The following is a 23,470-nucleotide window of genomic DNA, read 5'->3' on the forward strand; positions in this document are numbered from 1 at the left end:
GTTATACATCTTCTTGTATACAGTGATATGGAGCATGCTGGTATAACCTGGGTATCTTCTGTATATAATTATATATGTACCGCTGGTATAAGTTATACATCTTCTTGTATATAGTGATATGGAGCATGCTGGTATAACCTGGGTAAGCCCTGTATATAATTATATATGTACAGCTGGTATAAGTTACACATCTTCTTGTATATGGTGATATGGAGCATGCTTGTATAACCTGGGTATCTTCTGTATATAATTATATATGTACAGCTGGTATAAGTTATACATCTTCCTGTATATAGTGATATGGAGCATGCCGGTATAACCTGGGTATCTTCTGTATATAATTATATATGTACAGCTGATATAAGTTATATATCTTCTTGTATACAGTGATATGGAGCATGCTGGTATAACCTGGGTATCTTCTGTATATAATTATATATGTACAGCTGGTATAAGTTATACATCTTCTTGTATATAGTGATATGGAGCATGCTGGTATAACCTGGGTATCTTCTGTATATAATTATATATGTACAGCTGGTATAAGTTATACATCTTCTTGTATATAGTGATATGGAGCATGCTGGTATAACCTGGGTATCTTCTGTATATAATTATATATGTACAGCTGGTATAAGTTATACATCTTCTTGTATATAGTGATATGGAGCATGCTGGTATAACCCGGGTATCTTCTGTATATAATTATATATGTACCGCTGGTATAAGTTATACATCTTCCTGTATATAGTGATATGGAGCATGCTGGTATAACCCGGGTATCTGCTGTATATAATTATATATGTACAGCTGGTATAAGTTATACATCTTCCTGTATATAGTGATATGGAGCATGCTGGTATAACCTGGGTATCGCCTGTATATAATTATATATGTACAGCTGGTATAAGTTATACATCTTCTTGTATATAGTAATATGGAGCATGCTGGTATAACCTGGGTATCTTCTGTATATAATTATATATGTACCGCTGGTATAAGTTATACATCTTCTTGTATACAGTGATATGGAGCATGCTGGTATAACCTGGGTATCTTCTGTATATAATTATATATGTACCGCTGGTATAAGTTATACATCTTCTTGTATATAGTGATATGGAGCATGCTGGTATAACCTGGGTAAGCCCTGTATATAATTATATATGTACAGCTGGTATAAGTTACACATCTTCTTGTATATGGTGATATGGAGCATGCTTGTATAACCTGGGTATCTTCTGTATATAATTATATATGTACAGCTGGTATAAGTTATACATCTTCCTGTATATAGTGATATGGAGCATGCCGGTATAACCTGGGTATCTTCTGTATATAATTATATATGTACAGCTGATATAAGTTATATATCTTCTTGTATACAGTGATATGGAGCATGCCGGTATAACCTGGGTATCTTCTGTATATAATTATATATGTACAGCTGGTATAAGTTATACATCTTCTTGTATATAGTGATATGGAGCATGCTGGTATAACCTGGGTATCTTCTGTATATAATTATATATGTACAGCTGGTATAAGTTATACATCTTCTTGTATATAGTGATATGGAGCATGCTGGTATAACCTGGGTATCTTCTGTATATAATTATATATGTACAGCTGGTATAAGTTATACATCTTCTTGTATATAGTGATATGGAGCATGCTGGTATAACCCGGGTATCTTCTGTATATAATTATATATGTACCGCTGGTATAAGTTATACATCTTCCTGTATATAGTGATATGGAGCATGCTGGTATAACCTGGGTATCTGCTGTATATAATTATATATGTACAGCTGGTATAAGTTATACATCTTCCTGTATATAGTGATATGGAGCATGCTGGTATAACCTGGGTATCGCCTGTATATAATTATATATGTACAGCTGGTATAAGTTATACATCTTCTTGTATATAGTAATATGGAGCATGCTGGTATAACCTGGGTATCTTCTGTATATAATTATATATGTACCGCTGGTATAAGTTATACATCTTCTTGTATATAGTGATATGGAGCAGGCTGGTATAACCTGGGTATATTCTGTATATAATTATATATGTACAGCTGGTATAAGTTATACATCGTCTTGTATATAGTGATATGGAGCATGCTGGTATAACCTGGGTATCTTCTGTATATAATTATATATGTACAGCTGGTATAAGTTATACATCTTCTTGTATATAGTGAAATGGAGCATGCTGGTATAACCTGGGTAAGCCCTGTATATAATTATATATGTACAGCTGGTATAAGTTACACATCTTCTTGTATATGGTGATATGGCGCATGCTGGTATAACCTGGGTATCTTCTATGTATAATTATATATGTGCAGCTGGTATAAGTTATACATCTTCTTGTATATAGTGATATGGAGCATGCTGGTATAACCTGGGTATCTTCTGTGTATAATTATATATGTACAGCTGGTATAAGTTATACATCTTCTTGTATATAGTGATATGGAGCATGCTGGTATAACCTGGGTATCTCCTGTATATAATTATATATGTACAGCTGGTATAAGTTATACATCTTCTTGTATATAGTGATATGGAGCATGCCGGTATAACCTGGGTATCCTCTGTATATAATTATATATGTACAGCTGGTATAAGTTATACATCTTCTTGTATATAGTGATATGGAGCATGCTGGTATAACCTGGGTATCTTCTGTGTATAATTATATATGTACAGCTGGTATAAGTTATACATCTTCTTGTATATAGTGATATGGAGCATGCTGGTATAACCTGGGTATCTCCTGTATATAATTATATATGTACAGCTGGTATAAGTTATACATCTTCTTGTATATAGTGATATGGAGCATGCTGGTATAACCCGGGTATCTTCTGTATATAATTGTATATGTACAGCTGGTATAAGTTATACATCTTGTATATAGTGATATGGAGCATGCTGGTATAACCCGGGTATCTTCTGTATATAATTATATATGTACAGTTGGTATAAGTTATACATCTTCCTGTATATAGTGATATGGAGCATGCTGGTATAACCTGGGTATCTTCTGTATATAATTATATATGTACAGCTGGTATAAGTTATACATCTTCTTGTATATAGTGACATGGAGCATGCTGGTATAACCTGGGTATCTTCTGTATATAATTATATATGTACAGCTGGTATAAGTTATACATCTTCCTGTATATAGCGATATGGAGCATGCTGGTATAACCTGGGTATCTTCTGTATACAATTATATATGTACAGCTGGTATAAGTTATATATCTTCTTGTATATAGTGATATGGAGCATGCTGGTATAACCTGGGTATCTTCTGTATATAATTATATATGTACAGCTGGTATAAGTTATATATCTTCTTGTATATAGTGATATGGAGCATGCTGGTATAACCTGGGTATCTTCTGTATATAATTATATATGTACAGCTGGTATAAGTTATATATCTTCTTGTATATAGTGATATGGAGCATGCTGGTATAACCTGGGTATCCTCTGTATATAATTATATATGTACAGCTGGTATTAGTTATACATCTTCTTGTATACAGTGATATGGAGCATGCTGGTATAACCTGGGTATCTTCTGTATATAATTATATATGTACAGCTGGTATAAGTTATACATCTTCCTGTATATAGTGATATGGAGCATGCTGGTATAACCTGGGTATATTCTGTATATAATTATATATGTACAGCTGGTATAAGTTATACATCGTCTTGTATATAGTGATATGGAGCATGCTGGTATAACCTGGGTATCTTCTGTATATAATTATATATGTACAGCTGGTATAAGTTATACATCTTCTTGTATATAGTGAAATGGAGCATGCTGGTATAACCTGGGTAAGCCCTGTATATAATTATATATGTACAGCTGGTATAAGTTACACATCTTCTTGTATATGGTGATATGGCGCATGCTGGTATAACCTGGGTATCTTCTATGTATAATTATATATGTGCAGCTGGTATAAGTTATACATCTTCTTGTATATAGTGATATGGAGCATGCTGGTATAACCTGGGTAAGCCCTGTATATAATTATATATGTACAGCTGGTATAAGTTATACATCTTCTTGTATATAGTGATATGGAGCATGCTGGTATAACCTGGGTATCTTCTGTGTATAATTATATATGTACAGCTGGTATAAGTTATACATCTTCTTGTATATAGTGATATGGAGCATGCTGGTATAACCTGGGTATCTCCTGTATATAATTATATATGTACAGCTGGTATAAGTTATACATCTTCTTGTATATAGTGATATGGAGCAAGCTGGTATAACCTGGGTATCTTCTGTATATAATTATATATGTACAGCTGGTATAAGTTATACATCTTCTTGTATATAGTGATATGGAGCATGCTGGTATAACCTGGGTATCTTCTGTATATAATTATATAGACAGGCCACTGGAGACCTCTCAATGGTGGCGGCACGGTGGCATATATTTACCTATGCTATAATACTGATGCAACAATGAACCAGTTTATTTTGTAGTAACCGAAAAGGAAAATCTTTAAGTTTTGAGATCTTTATTATATATAAAAAGTCAAATAACAAAACCAAATGGCCGGTGATTATAATAACACGTGTACAAATATATAAAAACATCTCAATCAGCAAATCCCCAAAAACTATGTACACATATAATGCCACTATATTAAGACGTCAGAATTCAAAATGTTCTGGAATGTGGGCGGAGTCTGACACAAAATGTGGGCGGGGTTTACGTGGAGCAATTTAAGGGAAGCTTCTTGAGGCTATAATGTCTAATTGAGGTGGCAATTTGATCAGTAAAATTATATTGATATAAATTATGGCCTGACCTGGTGACAGGAACCAGTGCCACCCCTGAGGTGGGGGGGGGGTGACTTTGTGCCTCCTACCTCAGTAATGGACTTAGTTGACACCTAATTGAGGAGTAAGATATTAAATAAGCCCAGAATTCAGTCCGTATGTAAGTCTTGTATATGACGGGTATTAACCAATTATTTCTTATCTACAGAATATCAATATATTTCTCAGTAATTGGGCCACTAGGGGGCACTAATTCATTAACGTCTCATTTGTAGAATGAGTGCAGTCCAGAAAACTATTTCTAGGAAAGCTAAATGACAGCCAATATGACTCCTGTAGGTACGTATGTCACCCAGCTTTCCAAGACTTCTGACAGGCAAAACTACCACGTTAGGATAAACCAGTGCGTAACTAGACAGGTTTGTCTTTCAGGATCCCAGCAAAATCCACGTGGGACCTCAAGTGGGGGTCATAATGTTGTTCACCCAGCTTTCCCAGAAACAGATATGAGTTGACAAAACAGGATGGGAATTTTTTGTTTTTAAGAGGGAAATCCCAAGAGAAACCCTTAAAAATTCATCTCATTCCTCGCCCAGAAACACAAAGTGCAATCGTGAATTGCGCCAATCCTCTAAATCCAGTAGGCCGCGTGTATTTTACATTCCGCTGACCCGACCCCCGATCTTTGCAGATTTCATGATTTTGACTTCAGGGTTGAGTGTAAACATCGGCTTCTTATCTGAGCGGTTCAAGGATTGTGGACTGCGCTGGCAGCGAGGGCCGGGGCAGCGAGTTTAGCAGCAGGATCCGGTATTCACCAACTAGTCTTCATACATCACTCAAAGCCGGGAACACGACACCTGTCAATAGAAGATGATGGGAGTACTGTCAGTCAGTTTATTGGAAGATGAACCTTTGTTACATTGTATTCTTGTTTGTAGCTTTTTTGTGACACGTTCAGTTCATTTTGGGGGCTTTGGGAGACCCCCGATAGTCCCATCATCATTACATGGCTCCAATCAGATTCTAATGAGGGTTTAATTGTCTTGATAAATGGGTTAGTAAGTCCCCACTGTGTGTGTCACCCATCTTTCTACATACCCTGAATGTCCTATGTATCTGTATGGAATAGAACCCTGCACCGCATTTCAGATTTATATACCATTCAGAGTCAGGGGAAAGCTGGGTGACAACTCTGCTAGTGGGGCTGGAATGAATGCCATCAGCATAGATACGATGGAATAGGACTGCACAGTAATGTCGATTTATATGCCATTCAGGGTCTGGGGAAAGCTGGGCGACTGCCCCTCATGGCACCGGAATGGCTGCCACTACTAACTGCAATCAGCATGTACGGTCTGCATTACAGCAGAGCTCCATGGCGTTATAATTGGCCGCAGTGTGAGCAGTTGTATTTTTAGCGGACATCTATGTCCATATACGACGTTATGTGTTCGATATCGCAGTTTAGCGCGCTTTACAACCTCATGAAGCTCTGACCTAACGAGCACATTTTTGTTTGTTAATTTCAACTGCTTTTAATGAGGACTTTATAATGGACCTGAAATTCAGGACCATGATGCTTTGCAGATTGTGGAGTGGCCCTTTAAATTTAAGCTTCATGGGTATTTATTGGTCTAATCCTGCATTACCCCGGGTATTTTTTAGTATTTATATAGGGATTTTCTCCACTTTCCTCCGCTGAGCTTGGATTACTCTCCCATCCTCCACAACTTCTGAGGCTTTTGATGGAAATCTTGTTTTCGAGGAGGAGAATAAACTCTCCTGATCTGATGGTTTTATAACATGGAGGACGATCTTCAATTTATATAAAACCCAAGATCAAAGTTTGAGTGAGGTAACGATCCCTTGAATGACTGAGGATGATGGGAGTCCACATGGGGAGAATTCCCGCTGCAATCAGTCGCTACTCACAGTCCAGACTCACCTCCACCTATCGCCTGAGGAACGCCACCGGGAGATCTCTGCTGGGCATCAGTGTCCCCGAGTGGATGGTCTCCACAGGTTTATCATCAGTGGCTACAATGTTATATCTCCTCACCAGCTGCAACACAGAAGTATACAGTTATATGGCTGTTGCAGTCCTATGTAAATCAAGTATCAGCTGTGTATAATGAAGAGTTCTGTAACCCTTTAATTCCTCAAGGTTTTCAAGATCTCGGCTGGTATCAGTAAGTAGGAATATTTTGTTTACATTTAGAGGATGAAATCTCATCCTGGTCCTGTCCTGCTCAGAGCTGAGAGTTTGTTACAATGTATCAGTATGGACAGTAGATTTGCGCTGCATATATTTGTCTGAGTGAATATTAGTAACAATATTCCTGTATGTGCAAATGGGGGACAGGACACGGACACTTTGTATTCTGATCACAGGGGACACTCACCCAGCAGAGACTAAGTTGCAGCTGAAGTTCTGCTAGGCGTCGGCCGATGCACATCCTCTTCCCGATTCCAAATGGAACATAAGCGAAGGGGTTGATTGTGTTCTTGTCTTGTAGCCACCTCTCCGGGCGAAACTGACTACATTCATCAAAACATTCCTCGTTGGATCCCAGCACGTGGCTGTTGATGGTCAGGACAGTCTGTATGAGGGGACAACAACGTCTTCTGTCAGTTTGGCAATGGATTTATGAACCAGGAAGATCAGGATGGACAGAGGAAGTTGTTAGAGCAATGACCTGGGTGACAGGCTGGGGTGCAGTGTAGTATGGTGGGTGACAGGACGGGGCGCAGCGTAGTATGGTGGGCGACAGGACGGGGCGCAGCGTAGTATGGTGGGCGACAGGACGGGGCGCAGCGTAGTATGGTGGGCGACAGGACGGGGCGCAGTGTAGTATGTGGGCGACGGGCTGAGGCGCAGTGTAATATGGTGGGCGACGGGCTGAGGCGCAGTGTAGTATGGTGGGCGATCGGCTGGGGTGCAGTGTAGTACGGTGGGTGATATAATCCAAACACTGTACAGAAAACAACATTTCTCATTTTAGCTAAATAAACGATTGTTACATAACATTTCGCTGTTTTTCGGATGGTGGGTGATGACACCTGGGCACTTTGCCAAGCTAATCTGCCAAGGGATGTTGTCACGTGAGGACGGTCCTGGCACAGTGAGATCAGTCCTGTTGCTCCTATAAGGTCTGTGGGGCCCCTTCCTCATAGGTGTGTAGAGGGTCAGAGAAACAAGGTGGAATTTACCTGTGATGGGTTCAGGTGGGTTGGTGTAAAAAGGAAAAGCACCAGGACCAAGGGCCCCATTTGGACATTTAGCACAGGGCCCCTTCTCCTCTAGTCCTGCACATAGGGGACCTAGGTTATACAGCGGTTTTATATCCTGTATATAGAGCAGCTGTATCTAGCGCTGTATCCTGTATATAGAGCAGCTGTATCTAGCGCTGTATCCTGTATATAGAGCAGCTGGATCGTGCGCTGAGACCTGAATCTGTCCTGTGTGTCCGGTCCACCTGTTATAAACTTAGAGGTGATGGATAACATGTGGATCCTGCTTGTCAAAGGTTTGGGGTCAATGCACACGATGCGATGCACATTACGTGCGGTTTTGCTGTGCAGCGTAATACAGTACCAGCATAGTCAGAGATTCCAGGAAATCTCATGTACACTCTGCTGTATTTTTCGGGACTGGAGGAAAAAAAACAAAAAACGCACCGCATTCCGCAGCATGAAAACGCGGCAAAACTGCGGGTGCGTTTTTTCCTGCTAATTTCTTGCGGTTTTGCTGCGTATTTTCCGCAGCAAAATACGCAATGTGTACACGTAGCCTTAGGGCTCGTCCACACGCTGTGGAATTGCCGCATATTTTTACGTCTGGAATTTCGGATGGAAAAAACGCAGCAGGATACAGCAGACGCATAATGGATGAGATTTAACATTTCATCCACATGCGTAAAAATTCAGAGCAGAAATGGACCTGCGGTGCGTACTTTTCGTACATGTCAATTCTTGCTGCGGAAAGTGACTGAAATGCTCCGTTTTTCAGAGGAGATGCCACTATCCCCCAGCATTGAGAAAAACGCAGCAAAATATGTACCATTTTCTGCCGTAGAAGCTGCGTATTTGCCGCAGTGGAAAGTCTGCGACTGAACGGAATTGCAGCAGAAATTTTCTGTAACAATTCCGTTGTGTGTGGACAAGCCCTTTAAGTGGGAACCTTCATGGTTTACTTCCAGGTGATGAAAAAATGGTCCTGGACATATGACTGTATAAATTAATAGGAATACTCACTCCTTTGGGTAACATGTATTCTCCCAGCAAAGTCTCTTTATCTAGAGTGCGCGTCGTGAATGGAACAGAGGGGCTTATCCTTAAAGAAACAGAATTGACATTATTACAATGTATCAGTGATGAATAGACATCATTTTGATAGGGGCGTGTCTGTCAGCACACCATAAGGGGCGTGTCTGTCAGCACACCATAAGGGGCGTGTCTGTCAGCACACTGCTGACAGATTCCAAGTAGCAATCACCAGATTTACGGATGCAGCTGTGACTGGAGTACAAGACCTGATTAGACAAGTGAAGTACCTCATAGATTCCTTTAAGCACGCCTTCAGATACGGCATATTCCTTATGTCTTCCGCTGTTGGCACTTGGTCTGGTGATAAAACGCTCTGAATTTCATGGTAAAGTTTCTTTTGGATGGTTGGATTCCGAGAGATATTAAATATGGCCCAGAGTAAGCTGTTAGCCGTCTGCAAGGGAAAGTACATGTCATTACAGGAAGGTTCTTTTGTTTCGATGAATTATAATATTGTGTTTGTGGTAAACGATACGGTGACATCAGAAGAAAACGGGAACTGTCCTTTAGGGTATGTTCACACAGCTTATTTTCGGTCGTTTTTCGGGCCGTAAACGGACGAATAATCGAAAGCAGAACGCCTCCAAACATCTGCCCATTTATTTCAATGGGAAAAACGGCGTTCTGTTCCGAAGGAGCGTTTTTTTATGCGTCAGTTTTGAAAAACGGCAGCGTAAAAAAACGCCCGTGAAAGAGAAGTGCATGTCACTTCTTAGGCCGTTTTTCATTGACTCTAAAGAAAAACCGCTCCAAGAACGGCTGCGAAAAATGCGAGTTTGCTTACAAAACGGCTAAAAATCAGGAGCTGTTTAACCTTGAAATCAGCGCCGTATTTTCAGACGTTTTTTACTAAGTGTGTGAACAGAGCCTTACCTGATCCCATAGGACCAATAGCGTCAGTCACAAGGTTATAATGATCACCAAGGCCTGGACGGCGGCTCTGCTTTAGTCATAGGGGGACTCTGCGTCATTTTGACCCTTGGGTCGCACTTTTGTAGAGGCCGTCCCTACTAACTTCTAGATTATTCCTGTTACTTATATTCCGCAGCGCTGTACAGAGGTTGTTCTTAATGGCGCAATGTGAACAGTTACATGGAGTCCCACACAACGCCTGACAATAGTCACATAACGGCGTGCGCCTGTAGGAAGATTATGGAGGAGGATTAAACCCTTCATACCGTCTCCACCGCTCCGATCAGCATCTCCGTGATGGTCGCGTACATCTCCTTCTTTGAGAGTTTACTGTCCTTGTAAATAGTGCAAAGGAAATCTTCATTATCTTTAGATGAGAGTTTCAAAAGTCTCCGGTCTATGTGACACTTGGCTGCAAAAGAAGCAAATAACGGTGTAAAGGCTGAGCCGCTGTATCTAATCCGATCATGTGTGATACTGTCTGCTGAGCTGTGTATCTAATCCTATCATGTGTGATACTGCCTGCTGAGCCACTGTATCTAATCCTATCATGTGTGATACTGCCTGCTGAGCCACTGTATCTAATCCTATCATGTGTGATACTGCCTGCTGAGCCACTGTATCTAATCCTATCATGTGTGATACTGGCTGCTGAGCCACTGTATCTAATCCTATCATGTGTCATACTGGCTGCTGAGCCACTGTATCTAATCCTATCATGTGTCATACTGGCTGCTGAGCCACTGTATCTAATCCTATCATGTGTCATACTGCCTGCTGAGCCACTGTATCTAATCCTATCATGTGTGATACTGGCTGCTGAGCCCTGTATCTAATCCTATTATGTGTGATACTGGCTGCTGAGCCACTGTATCTAATCCGATCATGTGTGATACTGTCTGCTGAGTGGTGTATCTAAGCCGGTCATGCATGATACGGTCCACTCAGCACTACTCCCCCATCATGTAGTGACAATCTATAGTGGGCCGGAATATAACGCACCGGTTCTGAAGATACTGTCCCAGGCCTCGGTGTGATCCTTCCAAATCTTTGTGTTTAACCTTCTGTGTAATTCAACCGGCGTCACCATCATCAACCCAAAAGTGCTCATCATCTGAGATAGAGAACACGAGGGTTAAGATTCGAGCAATTGGAAATCATATGAGGTTTTTCATAAAAAAAAAACAAAAAAAACACATACACGAATACTGGGTGCGGCTAGAATTGTAACGACCCGGCAAATAAAAATATTTATACCGCAAGGCAAACGTAACAAAAAACAATGGCGAGCTCGCGGTTATGTTAAATTCTTCTCTAATGAGTCAGTAAATTATAGCAATAAAAACTACAATCTGTCCCACAAAAACAAGTCCTCACAACTCCATCCACGGAAAGATGAAATAGTTCGGAGTCTCGGAGCGACACAAAAAGGACTTTACGTAAAAAACATTGTGCGAAAGTAACAAAAAAAGACTATTCAGATCTGGTATCTCCTTAATCGTACCGACCCGTAGAATAAAGTTCATCTGGTTCATTTGTAATCTTTACCGCACCGGGAAAAACACGAAGAACAATGGCGGAATTGCTGGTTTATATTTACAATCCCCCCTTATTAATAAACTAATAACCAATTAAAGGGGTTCTCCACCTTCTGATAACTGATGATCTATCCACCGGATAGGTCATCAGTACATGATCTGTGGCGGTCAGACACCCGGACCTCGCACCGTTAAGGCGCTCCGGCTGCCTCCGGGCACTGGACGTACATGCCGGAAGCAGTTAGCGCCGGCCACGGAATAGCGGCCAATCTGCAGTACTGTTCAAGTGAAAAGGAGCAGAGCTGCAGTTCTCTAGCACGGCCACTATGCTATGCACGGAGCCAACTGCTTCCGGCTCCGTACATAGCATTATATGCCATAACATCCGGTGCCGGAAGGACACGCATCGATGATATAAGGATGACCTATCCGGTGGACAGAAGGTGGACAACCGCTTTAACTTATTTACCCCAAAATTGTGCCATTGAGCCGGCCCACAAGAAACAATTCCACAGGCGGCTACATGAACAGAAAAATAAAACATTATTGCCCTTTTAATGATAAAAATGAAAAAACATTGCTTGGTCCTTGAAGCCCAAAATAGGGCGGTCCGGAATAGGTTAATCCGGTCCCGTCGTCCTCCCTGGAGCCGGTATGATTGGGGCTGGGGGACTTACTGTTTTAATGGCCGTGATGAAGTCCAGAGCTTCTTCTCCTAGATTGGGCTGTAAAAATCCAAATCTCTTCTCATAGAGGATAAGACAGATACCTGAAAGAAGAGCGAGGGGTTAATCACCTGTCATTGAATGTAGGTCATATAATAATCATGTGATCGATCCAAAGATATCATAATCGTGTGATCGATCTAAAGATATAATAATCGTGTGATCGATCCAAAGATATAATAATCGTGTGATCGATCTAAAGATATAACAATCGTGTGATCGATCCAAAGATATAATAATCGTGTGATCGACCCAAAGATTTAATAATCATGTGATCGATCCAAAGATATAATAATCGTGTGATCGATCCAAAGATTTAATAATCATGTGATCGCTATAAAGATATAATAATTGTGTGATCGATATAGAAAACCCGGGAATTATAAATCTTAGTCGCCATCTAATAATCCTATTCAGTTTCTCAGTATTATCTGTTTCTGGGAAAGCTGGGTGACAACTGATATCGCCCCATCACATTTCTCGCAGGTTTGGTCCCTTTCCCGTCCTCGGACATTTGGCGAGATTATTACGGATTGACTCACTCTCCAGGGACCACTTGTTCAGCTCACAGTACAGATCTGTGATCCTTCCTTCCCCGGTACAGACGCTGTCCATTCTCTGAATAAAATCCTCCATCACCTGGAGAGAAGAGACGTAAGAATGAGTCAGCCCATGAAGCTTCGTTATATGATGGTTATATCATCAGCCGTGGCTCTATCTGCTCCAAAGAAAGCTGAGTGATCAACAATACAGCCACGATCACAAGTCTGAACACAGCTTTCCCAGACTCCTGAACGGCACATCAGCCTAGTTATACAAAGATACGGGATAAATGACCTTTCGATCCCATATTGCTGCAAACTAGACAGATATGCAATACAGGTGGGTGACAACCAATATGGCCGGCATTAGACCTTGTTCACACAGTGCAGATTTGATGCAGCTTTTGCCTGCATTTTTTTTTTTTTTTAAACCAAACCAGAATTGTATCCAGGAGAGGAAACATAAGACCTTTCTTTATGTATTTCCTCTGTTTAGGTTTCGTTCCTGGCTTAAAAAAAACAAAAAAAAAAAACACATCGAAAATCTGCACTGTGTGAACAAGGCCTAACGGTTCCCAAAGGGGTAGTCAGCGGTACATGCCTCCAGCCCCTTCTGAGATTTTCTGGGGGGGGGTTTGGTCATTGAATTTATACTGGTGATATAATCCCACGTCTGATTAGTTACCTCGTTGATTTTCACATCTAATTTCCCAACTTCTGTCGGCTTCATTAACTTCTGCTGGAAGGCGCTGCGAACCCTCTGCCAGTCTTTACCTTCTCTAGATGGGGAGGAAACGCAGAGTTACACGGAGCCTCGAACAACCCGGCCTGAAATAAGAAACTAACGGGGGGGGACCGGAGACACCCACATAATCCAGCCAATGGGGACAATCCGCAATATGACCCCATCAATCACGTCATTTAGGGATCGGCTGAGAATATCCAATGTGATGCAGAACACCGGCCCTTTAAATAGGTTCCCAGGTTTTATTTGTGCAAATCCTAAATGATTGTATAATGAAAAGCTCTAATAGACTTTGTGCTTCAAATGCGCACCATTTTCAAGATCTCTGGTTGCTGTCAGTGAATGGAAGTATTCCTGTTTACATCCAACAGGAGAGATTTTACACCTCTCCTGCTCTAACAGCTGCAGTTTGTTACAATGTATCAGTGAATCCAATCTTCTGTGGGTTAAACAGTCTGGACTCCAGGCGGATACAGTTCGGGACAGGAGAGAGATTTGTGCTGCTGGTTTGTTTAGCTCCCGAAATAATCTCCTAATAAGAGTCTTGTACAAATAAAGACATCATCTGCTGGATTTATGAGACCGTTATAATAATATTACGTCTCTGCCGTCACCTCGCTGCGCTGTTCGGCTCTGTCTGCGTTTCGATGGATTTGGTTTTCCTGTCCCTTCCGTGTTTAGAATTCATCTCTATTCATGTATTTCATGACTAAATGGGAAAAAATGTGGCACGGTCTACACACAGTTTATCCAGACTCCGTGTCACTTCTCTACAATGTGGAATTGTGGAGCGTGGCAGACAGGGCGATCTCCCTGGTATCCGGGCAAGAAAACATGCTGCATGCCAGAGACCATGGGCGAGGTCCCGGACACTACAGAAACCCCTGGATGAGACGCTTACATGAGACTGATGAATACAGAGGCCATAGAGGTTGTCACTCCGCCTTCCACAGATCCAGAACGGCATATAAAAGCTTCACACCTGAAGTATGATGCTAGGAGCCCGGCTCCCTGCACTGTGTTCGGTCCGGGACTTGCGGCCGAAATACCTCCGTCAATTACGGACGTAATGACCTCGTGTGCACATACCCTTACTGCGATATCGCTGTACAAACCGCAAACTTGCGAATTTTAGTGTGGAATTAATGCCCCTTCTACGGGCACAGAGTACGCAGCAGAACGGGACATGGTGTAGATTTAAAAGTTGCGCCGCAGAACTCTCTCCGCACGACTCTCCTGCGATTCATTTCCATAGTCTGGGCACGAGACTTGCAACACTTCCTCCACTCTGCTGCAGCTGCACGTGCTGACGAATCTCCGCACATAATTTGGTTAGGTATATGCCGCAGTGTTTACGCTACGTGGGAACCCACCCTGAGACCTGGAGTCAAACTCTGCTGTCAAAAACTCCATTCAGCCGTTAGATCTGTTTCTGGGAAAGCTGGGTGAGAACAGAGCCGACACGGGTCATCACCCAGCTTTCCCAGACTCCTGAATAGCAAATCTGCCACATTATAAAGCAAGGTATAAATGGATCAGTGGGTTACTGCACAGATTTGCCATTCAGGAATCTGGGAAAGCTGGGTGATCACCCCTGTAGGAGCCGTAATGCAATCATATTTACTGTTGCTGATTTCAGTTGATTCATTGGCTGGAAAATGTTACGTTTTGATGCTGAAGAATCAGGGAACAAAGAAATGAAACCACATCAGTCCTGCAGACAGAAGGACGGACGAAGCCCCTCTCCAGTGTGGGGACCCTCCATGTAGCAGCCCAGATCTCTGCGAAGTGTGGGGGAGGGTCAGACATACCTGCGCTCACACCTGAATTCCCCATCTGGCTGGAGCTGCGCTTTTACTGACATTGATTTACTTACATCCTCCGTCTACTAATGTAATGTCTTAAAGGGGAACTCTATAAATGCCGGCAGTAGATGTGAGGGGCGTCTGACATTTGACTTACAGTATGAGGAGTCCGTAGGCTTCGTCCCGGTAGTCTCTATACGCCTTCCATGGCTTGATCTCCAGCCTCTTGGGATAATTACTTTCTTCCCTGAACAGAGCTTCCAGCAGGCAGGGGGCCCCGATGTGGACCGAGTCAAAGGAGCCCAACTTCATGCGGAAAATCTTCCCAAACTTCTTGTGGTACCCGGCCTGGAAGTAGAAGATCCTCGTTATAAGACAGAAACGATCTCATTATCTGGATCCTTCACAGACACATTGAAAAACACCAAGTGCAGGGGGGACCTGAGACCCCACAAGACATGGGGGGGGGGGGGGTGTGAGAAGAGTCATGGCTTCATTTACTTCTCCTCGTCTTCTTTCTTCCATCTCTTGTTTCCTTCATCTTCTTTTCTCTCCCGGTTTCATTTCTTCTTCCTTTTCTCTGTCGTCCTCTTAGATTTCCCTGCTCGTCTTTCAGTCTTCAGTTATTATCATGGTTTTGTCTTGTAGCTTTTTTAACCTTCATCTACCACAGAGATCCGCAAATGACATTCATAGAATAGAAACGTAACAATTCTCCAAAAGCAGAATTCGGAACAACGTGACGTTATAGAACAATATAATGTCATAATATAACCAGTAACAATGTAATATAATAATAAATATAACAATGTCATGTAGGATAAGATGATGTAACAATATAATATAATGGTATGTGTAAGGCTACACGATATCACATGACCATGCATCGTATCATTAATTATATTACATTATGTATTATCAAGCATTATATATATTTCCTATATTATATTGTTATTTTTTATTACATTATATTTCAGTGATTTATATTATATTGTACTTCTATATTATGTTATCATATATGTCACACTTTGTGTACTGCAGACTATATTGTTACTTTGTATTATATTACATCACGTGATGACATCATCTGTTCTATTAGTCATGTGATATTGTTAGATGTATTCTATACTATATTGCATATTACGTTATATTCCCAGTGGTATTTACCAGCGCTAGGTGTTGCCTCTTCAGTCCTCCTTTCCTCAGGATGTCCACCAGGCTCCCCAGGATGGGCCAGTTGGTGGGTCCAGGCAGTGCAGACAGGGAGTGTGGGCAGGCAGCTGGGGGTGTTGGGTGGACAGGGAGCCCCTGGGTTTTCAGGTCACAGGTCATTATGGGGTTAGGGATGCTGTGCTGAACACTGATGCCCCTGGCCTTCATCATCCACATTTTGACTCTTGCAGCCATTGTGCAGGGAGTGCCTGGATGTGGCCCTGGCTGATGTAGGAGATGTATGAAGCTGCATTTTGCTATGGTGTGTATATATATATATAGCTGGGGTGTCAGGGACAGCTGCCTGTATACAACCCCCAGCCAATGGGAGAGCCCCGCCAGCCGGTGCAGGGCAGCGTCACAAGGTGTAGTACTTTGAGTTCATTAAAGGGCTGTTTTCCTGGCAGGATTAATCCCAGCTGCAGCCAAGTCCCAGGATCAAGGCGTTCTCTGGCAGCTCTCTCCTCATTGGTCAGTGCTCACAGACTCCGCCTTCACAGCCCTGAAAAGTTAACTTTTTTTTTTTTCTTCGCAGCTTTTGTTTTTTTTGCTGCTAAAATGTGACAATGGTAAAAAGCTGACATGTGTCATATGTGTACAATGCCTGCACTCCGTCACCTGCCTCTCACAGCAACCGGGGATTAACCCACATACACAGTGCAAGGGTGTGTGCATACAGATGTAGCAGAGCCAAACCTGCCATTTAACTCTTTGGGGCTGCATTGTTTGTGCATCAATGTATCTGAGTACAGAAAATGCAGTATATTACCTGCAGTCCTATGTAACACCACATATAACACAGTGATAACTCTCTGACTACAGATAATGTAGTAGTGTTAGCTGCAGTCCTATGTAACACCACACATAACACAGTGATAACTCTCTGAGTACAGATAATGTAGTAGTGTTACCTGCAGTCCTATGTAACACCACAGATAACACTGATAACTCTCTGAGTACAGATAATGCAGTAAATGTTACCTGCAGTCCTATGTAACACCACATATAACACAGTGATAACTCTCTGAGTACAGATAATGTAGATGTTACCTGCAGTCCTATGTAACACCACAGATAACACACACACACACACACACACACACACACACACACACACACTGATAACTCTCTGTGTACAGATTATGAAGTAGATATTACCAGCAGTCCTATGTAACACCACAGATAACACAGTGATAACTCTCTGAGTACAGATAATGTAGATGTTACCTGCAGTCCTATGTAACACCACAGATAACACACAGTGATAACTCTCTGAGTACAGATAATGTAGTAGATGTTACCTGCAGTCCTATGTAACACCACAGATAACACAGTGATAACTCTCTGAGTACAGATAATGTAGTAGATGTTACCAGCAGTCCTATGTAACACCACAGATAACAGTGATAACTCTCTGTGTACAGATTATGTAGTAGATGTTACCTGCAGTCCTATGCAACACCACAGATAACACAGTGATAACTCTCTGAGTACAGATAATGTAGATGTCACCTGCAGTCCTATGTAACACCACAGATAACACAGTGATAACTCTGAGTACAGATAATGTAGGTGTTACCTGCAGTCCTATGTAACACCACAGATAACACAGTGATAACTCTCTGAGTGCAGATAATGTAGTAGTGTTACCTGCAGTCCTATGTAAGACCACAGATAACACAGTGATAACTCTCTGAGTACAGATAATGTAGATGTTACATGCAGTCCTATGCAACACCACAGATAACACAGTGATAACTCTCTGAGTACAGATAATGTAGATGTTACCTGCAGTCCTATGTAACACCACAGATAACACAGTGATAACTCTCTGAGTACAGATAATGTAGATGTTACCTGCAGTCCTATGTAACACCACAGATAACAGTGATAACTCTCTGAGTACAGATAATGTAGTAGATGTTACCAGCAGTCCTATGTAACACCACAGATAACGCATCTTAATATTGTGGTTTATTAGATCTTTTCTGTCCTGAATGGGTCATATTGGTTGCAGCATTCTTAGGGTATGTTCACACGGCCTATTTACGGACGTAATTCGGGCGTTTTGGCCCCGAATTACGTCTGAAAATAGCGCCTCAATAGCGCTGACAAACATCTGCCCATTGAAAGCAACGGGCAGACGTTTGTCTGTTCACACGAGGCGTATATTTACGCGCCGCTGTCAAATGACGGCGCGTAACTAGACGCCCGCGTCAAAGAAGTGACCTGTCACTTCTTTGGCCGTAATTGGAGCCGCTATTCATTGACTCCAATGAATAGCAGCGCTAATTACGGCCGTAATTGACGCGGCGTTCAAGCGCCTGCACATGCCGGTACGGCTGAAATTACGGGGATGTTTTCAGGCTGAAACATCCCCGTAATTTCAGCCGTTACGGACCCCCGCCGTGTGAACATACCCTTAGAATTAGATGTAATTAAGAAACTGGTGGATAGATCACATACAATCTCTCTCTCTCATACTGCTCAGTCTGTGTCAGTCTTAACTGCAGTCATGGTATTTTATTCATAACCCAGGAATGCTCAGGATGAACACGGATCCTTTCAGGTTTTCATCATAACCAGAGCCAACAGGGGAAAACAACTTTAAACGTACAATGCCAGTGCGCGCCATGCCGCCATCACATACGCCAGCTTAAAGCCGCCATTATTTCACTAGCAGCTTTTTCGAGCCTCTACAAACACAAATAAAGAAATGTAGGTGAAAGAGACAAAACATATAGTGTACAAAATATCTAAATATGAAATATAGGAAAAAATAAAATTTAAAAAATAGATAATTTTTTTATAAAAAAGTGAAAAAATTTAAAATTCTACAAAAAGTTAAATAACAAAGGGATATTTCTGAATATTTGTAAAAAAAAATGTAAGTTTATGCTTTATGTAAAAAATGATAAAAAAGCAAAAATAAGAAAAAAAATTTAAAGTATAAAAAAATAGGTAAAAATAAACATAAAAACACGATTTGATCCTATATTTCTTCCCTGTGACGTAACACGTCTTTGAGTTTCACTTTTGGCGGCTTGTTTTGTGACTTTGTCCCGTGTCCCTCTCATAATAACTTTATCTGCGTTTATGAGATGAACTCCGTTGCCTCTTGTGATGTGTGAGGTTTATAAAGAGACTCGGTGAAGGGTCGACCTCATTATATGGCCCCGGAACAAACAGTCATTATACAAAGCCGGAGTCAAATTTAATAAAGCTCAGGGTCATGTGGGTGCGTAATTGTCTCATTACCTTCGCATAGTAAATTTCTGAGGTCGGAGGAATGTTCTTGAAAGTGCCGCCGTGAAAGTTTTTGGAAATCGACTTGTTTCACATGGAGTGACTAATGCAGCGATTAGTTCTGAACTCTCTGCACTGGGAACAATCTGCTTTCATTTGATTTATTTTTTGCATTTGTGGCTGAGAAAAGATGGAAAAAGTTTGCGAGGAGTCACAACCGGGTTTTAGAAAGTGCGCTTAGGGTCAGTTCACACGTAGCGTAAATACAGCAGAGTGGATGAGATATGAACAAATCTCCCCAGCTGCGTAAACGATGAGCGGAAAAAAATCAGAAATTGACCTTTGGTGCGTTTTTTTTAATCCGCAGCATGTTAATTGTATTTGCGTAATCGTTGCATTTGTGCTGCAGCTTTCCGGCCGGAATGTCCGCTGCGGAAAACTGCACAGAAAAATAAAAATGGATACTTACCATGGCGACGCGTCCCTCTGAAGTCCTGACGTTCTGCAGCCCTGGGATGACGTTTCATCCCATGTGACCACTGCTACGACCTGTGATTGGCTGCAGCGGTCACATGGGATGAAACGTCATCCCAGGGGGTCGGCCTGGAGGAAGAAGCATACAATTCTGGGTAAGTATAAGATTTGGTTTTTCGTCCGTACTTCGCTGCGGCGTCCTGGGCGGATACACACGCCGTGTGCTTTGACATAGTGTATTCACCCTGTGTGAACGTAGCCTTATTGTGCGTTGTGTGAATTGCAGATGAAGAGCGAGCCGTGTAACCTTCAGTGATGGTTGTACTGCCAAGAAACAATCCCACACATCTCAGATGACTCACACGACTGACGGGAAGGAAAACAAAACCCAATCAAGATGGAGATCAGGGAGTTCATTATTTGTATCACTGAAAATCTTCTGTTTAGTATCAGGTCTTCTGTAGAATAACGCGGTTTCTTTGTTATTTCATGTTGTATCCTTGGTTGCTATGTGTTAACTTCCATGTACCTCTGCATTAAATAAAGTGAGACTCACCCCATAGTAGTGCCTAAATCACCTTATATACCTCTATATAGTATAAGGAGATATAGGAAAATGATCATTGCTAACCCACAAGTACACTTCCATGCTGACTGTCTCCACTGTCCCCTTCTTTTATGCATGCCGCAGAATAAGAAAATCGGGGTTTAAGGAAACTGTAATAAATTCTCATTGCTGCAGAAAGGGTCGGCGTTAGGGGGGCAAACTGGGCTATTGCATATAACATTTATGGGCTGGACAGCACAGTCCCCCTCATGCCCGGAGGCGTCGATAACATCGGTGAAGCCCCCGGTGCTAGAGACTGCCACATTCAATTGTATATGTGTCCTTAGGATGCAGATATAATTGAATACTATAGGCTACAGGCCACGTTAGGTCTGCAGCCTATAAGACGCTGGGAAAAATCACTGGATGACGCCAGACAACGCAAGAGTCCCTTCTCAAAGCTGTGAAGCAGCTTCGTCCGTTGCGGGAACGAGGCTAGGTGAGTACAATATTTTTTATGTGGGGCTGTGTGGCACTATATACAGGGGGGCTGTGTGGCACCATGTACAAGAGCCGGCTGTTTGTTGCAGTATCTACAGAGGGCTGTGTATGTGGCTCTACCTACAGGGGGCTGTGTGGCGCTATTTACATTGACACTGTGGCACTATCTACAGGGGGCACAAATAGTGCTTTATTACTGTGTGGGGTCACAAAGCGGGCATGGTTACTGAAGGGGCACTTTTATTGTGTCGAGCACTCAGGGATCATTATTACCATCTGGGGCACTGTGGATTACGAGTTTGTTTAGAGGATGGGGTAGAGGTGGGGAGGATGGGGTACAGGTGAGAAGGATGGTTTATAGGTGGGGAGGGTGCTGGAAAAGCGAGAAACCAACCTGTGTGTCAAATTCTGCAGAGATGAGTCATGGCTGGAATAAGTCGTCACAGTTGTCTGGGCCAGATGGAGAAAAAAAGGGAAAGTGAACAACTTTAATCAGAGAAAATATCACCTGTGAGTCACTGGATATAAATGTACTGTAATCCCTTATATTGTCTGCAGTTCTCCTGTGTATAACTGGCATCTACAACTATATGGGCGTATTATTCAGTCACTATGTGGTTATGGTCTGGAGGTATTATTCAGTAACCGTATAGAGGTGTTATTCAGTCACTGTGGTTATGGTATGGCGGTATTATTCAGTAATAGTATGAGGGTAGTAAACAGCCACTACGTGGTTATGGTGTGGCAGTATTATGCGGTAACAGTATCGGGGTATTATTCAGTCACTATGTGGTTATGGTGTGGGGGTATTATTCAGTAACAGTATGGGGGTATTATTCAGTCACTATGTGGTTATGGTGTGGTGGTATTATTCAGTAACAGTATGGGGTATTATTCGGTCACTATGTGGTTATGGTGTGGGGGTATTATTCAGTAACAGTATGGTGGTATTATTTAGTCACTATGTGGTAGTTATGGTGTGGTGGTATTATTCAGTAACAGTATGGGGGTATTAGTCAGTCACTATGTGGTTATGGTGTGGCGGTATTATTCAGTAACAGTATGGGGTATTATTCAGTCACTATGTGGTTATGATGTGTAGGTATTATTCAGTAACAGTATGGTGGTATTATTCAGTTACTATGTGGTTATGGTGCGGCGGTATTATACAGTCACTATGTGGTTATGGTGCGGCAGTATTATTCAGTAACAGTATGGTGGTATTATTCAGCCACTATGTGGTTATAGTGTGGCGGTATTATTCAGTAACAGTATGGGGGTATTATTCAGTCACTATGTGGTTATGGTGTGGTGGTATTATTCAGTAACAGTATGGGGGTATTATTCAGTCACTATGTGGTTATGGTGCGGAGGTATTATTCAGTAATAGTATGGTGGTATTATTCAGTCACTGTGGTTATGGTGTGGTGGTATTATTCAGTCACTATGTGGTTATGGTGTGGCGCCATTATTCAGTAACAGTATGGTGGTATTATTCAGTCACTATGTGGTTATGGTGCGGCGGTATTATTCAGTAATAGTATGGTGGTATTATTCAGTCATTATGTGGTTATGGTGCGGCAGTATTATTCAGTAATAGTATGGTGGTATTATTCAGTCACTATGTGGTTATGGTGTGGTGGTATTATTCAGTAACAGTATGGGGGTATTATTCAGTCACTATGTGGTTATGGTGTGGTGGTATTATTCAGTAACAGTATGGGGGTATTATTCAGTCACTATGTGGTTATGGTGTGGTGGTATTATTCAGTAACAGTATGGGGGTATTATTCAGTCACTATGTGGTTATGGTGTGGCAGTATTATTCAGTAACAGTATGGGGGTATTATTCAGTTATTATGTGGTTATGGTGTGGCGGTATTATTCAGTAATAGTATGGGGGTATTATTCAGTCACTATGTGGTTATGGTGGGCGGTATTATTCAGTAACGGTATGGGGGTATTATTCAGTCATTTATGTGGTTATGGTGTGGTGGTATTATTCAGTAACAGTATGGGGGTATTATTCAGTCACTATGTGGTTATGGTGTGGTGGT

At 41.8% G+C, this 23,470-nt stretch overlaps 2 protein-coding genes and 1 long non-coding RNA gene across 6 annotated transcripts in view; 2 read left to right on the forward strand and 1 right to left on the reverse strand.

Moving 5' to 3' along the window:
* The window catches only part of LOC142665691 (prefoldin subunit 4-like), a 270,809-nt gene that overhangs the window by 222,985 nt on the left and 24,354 nt on the right, over positions 1-23,470 (forward strand). The window lies entirely within an intron of this gene.
* Positions 4,556-17,020, reverse strand: CYP24A1 (cytochrome P450 family 24 subfamily A member 1). 2 transcript variants are annotated; one of them, XM_075845433.1, is made up of 12 exons: positions 16,601-17,020; positions 15,591-15,781; positions 13,569-13,662; positions 12,884-12,980; positions 12,294-12,385; positions 11,081-11,192; positions 10,345-10,490; positions 9,394-9,560; positions 9,095-9,173; positions 7,243-7,440; positions 6,786-6,902; positions 4,556-5,697 (listed from the first exon to the last, which is right to left on the reverse strand). In XM_075845433.1, exons 1-11 carry the CDS (start codon positions 16,838-16,840, stop codon positions 6,792-6,794), a joined length of 1,527 nt encoding a protein of 508 aa, XP_075701548.1. In that variant the 5' UTR covers positions 16,841-17,020; the 3' UTR covers positions 4,556-5,697; positions 6,786-6,791. The 2 variants fall into 2 exon arrangements, with proteins under 2 accessions (XP_075701548.1, XP_075701549.1); XM_075845434.1 differs by lacking the exon at positions 16,601-17,020 and adding an exon at positions 15,935-16,183.
* On the forward strand, positions 16,577-21,081 carry LOC142665693 (uncharacterized). 2 transcript variants are annotated; one of them, XR_012851544.1, is made up of 3 exons: positions 16,577-16,907; positions 19,184-19,363; positions 20,652-21,081. It is a non-coding gene; the product is annotated as an uncharacterized LOC142665693 (long non-coding RNA). The 2 variants fall into 2 exon arrangements; XR_012851545.1 differs by having other exon boundaries at positions 16,577-16,673.

Source organism: Rhinoderma darwinii, chromosome 13 (assembly GCF_050947455.1).
Source record: "Rhinoderma darwinii isolate aRhiDar2 chromosome 13, aRhiDar2.hap1, whole genome shotgun sequence".
Taxonomy (NCBI): domain Eukaryota; kingdom Metazoa; phylum Chordata; class Amphibia; order Anura; family Rhinodermatidae; genus Rhinoderma; species Rhinoderma darwinii.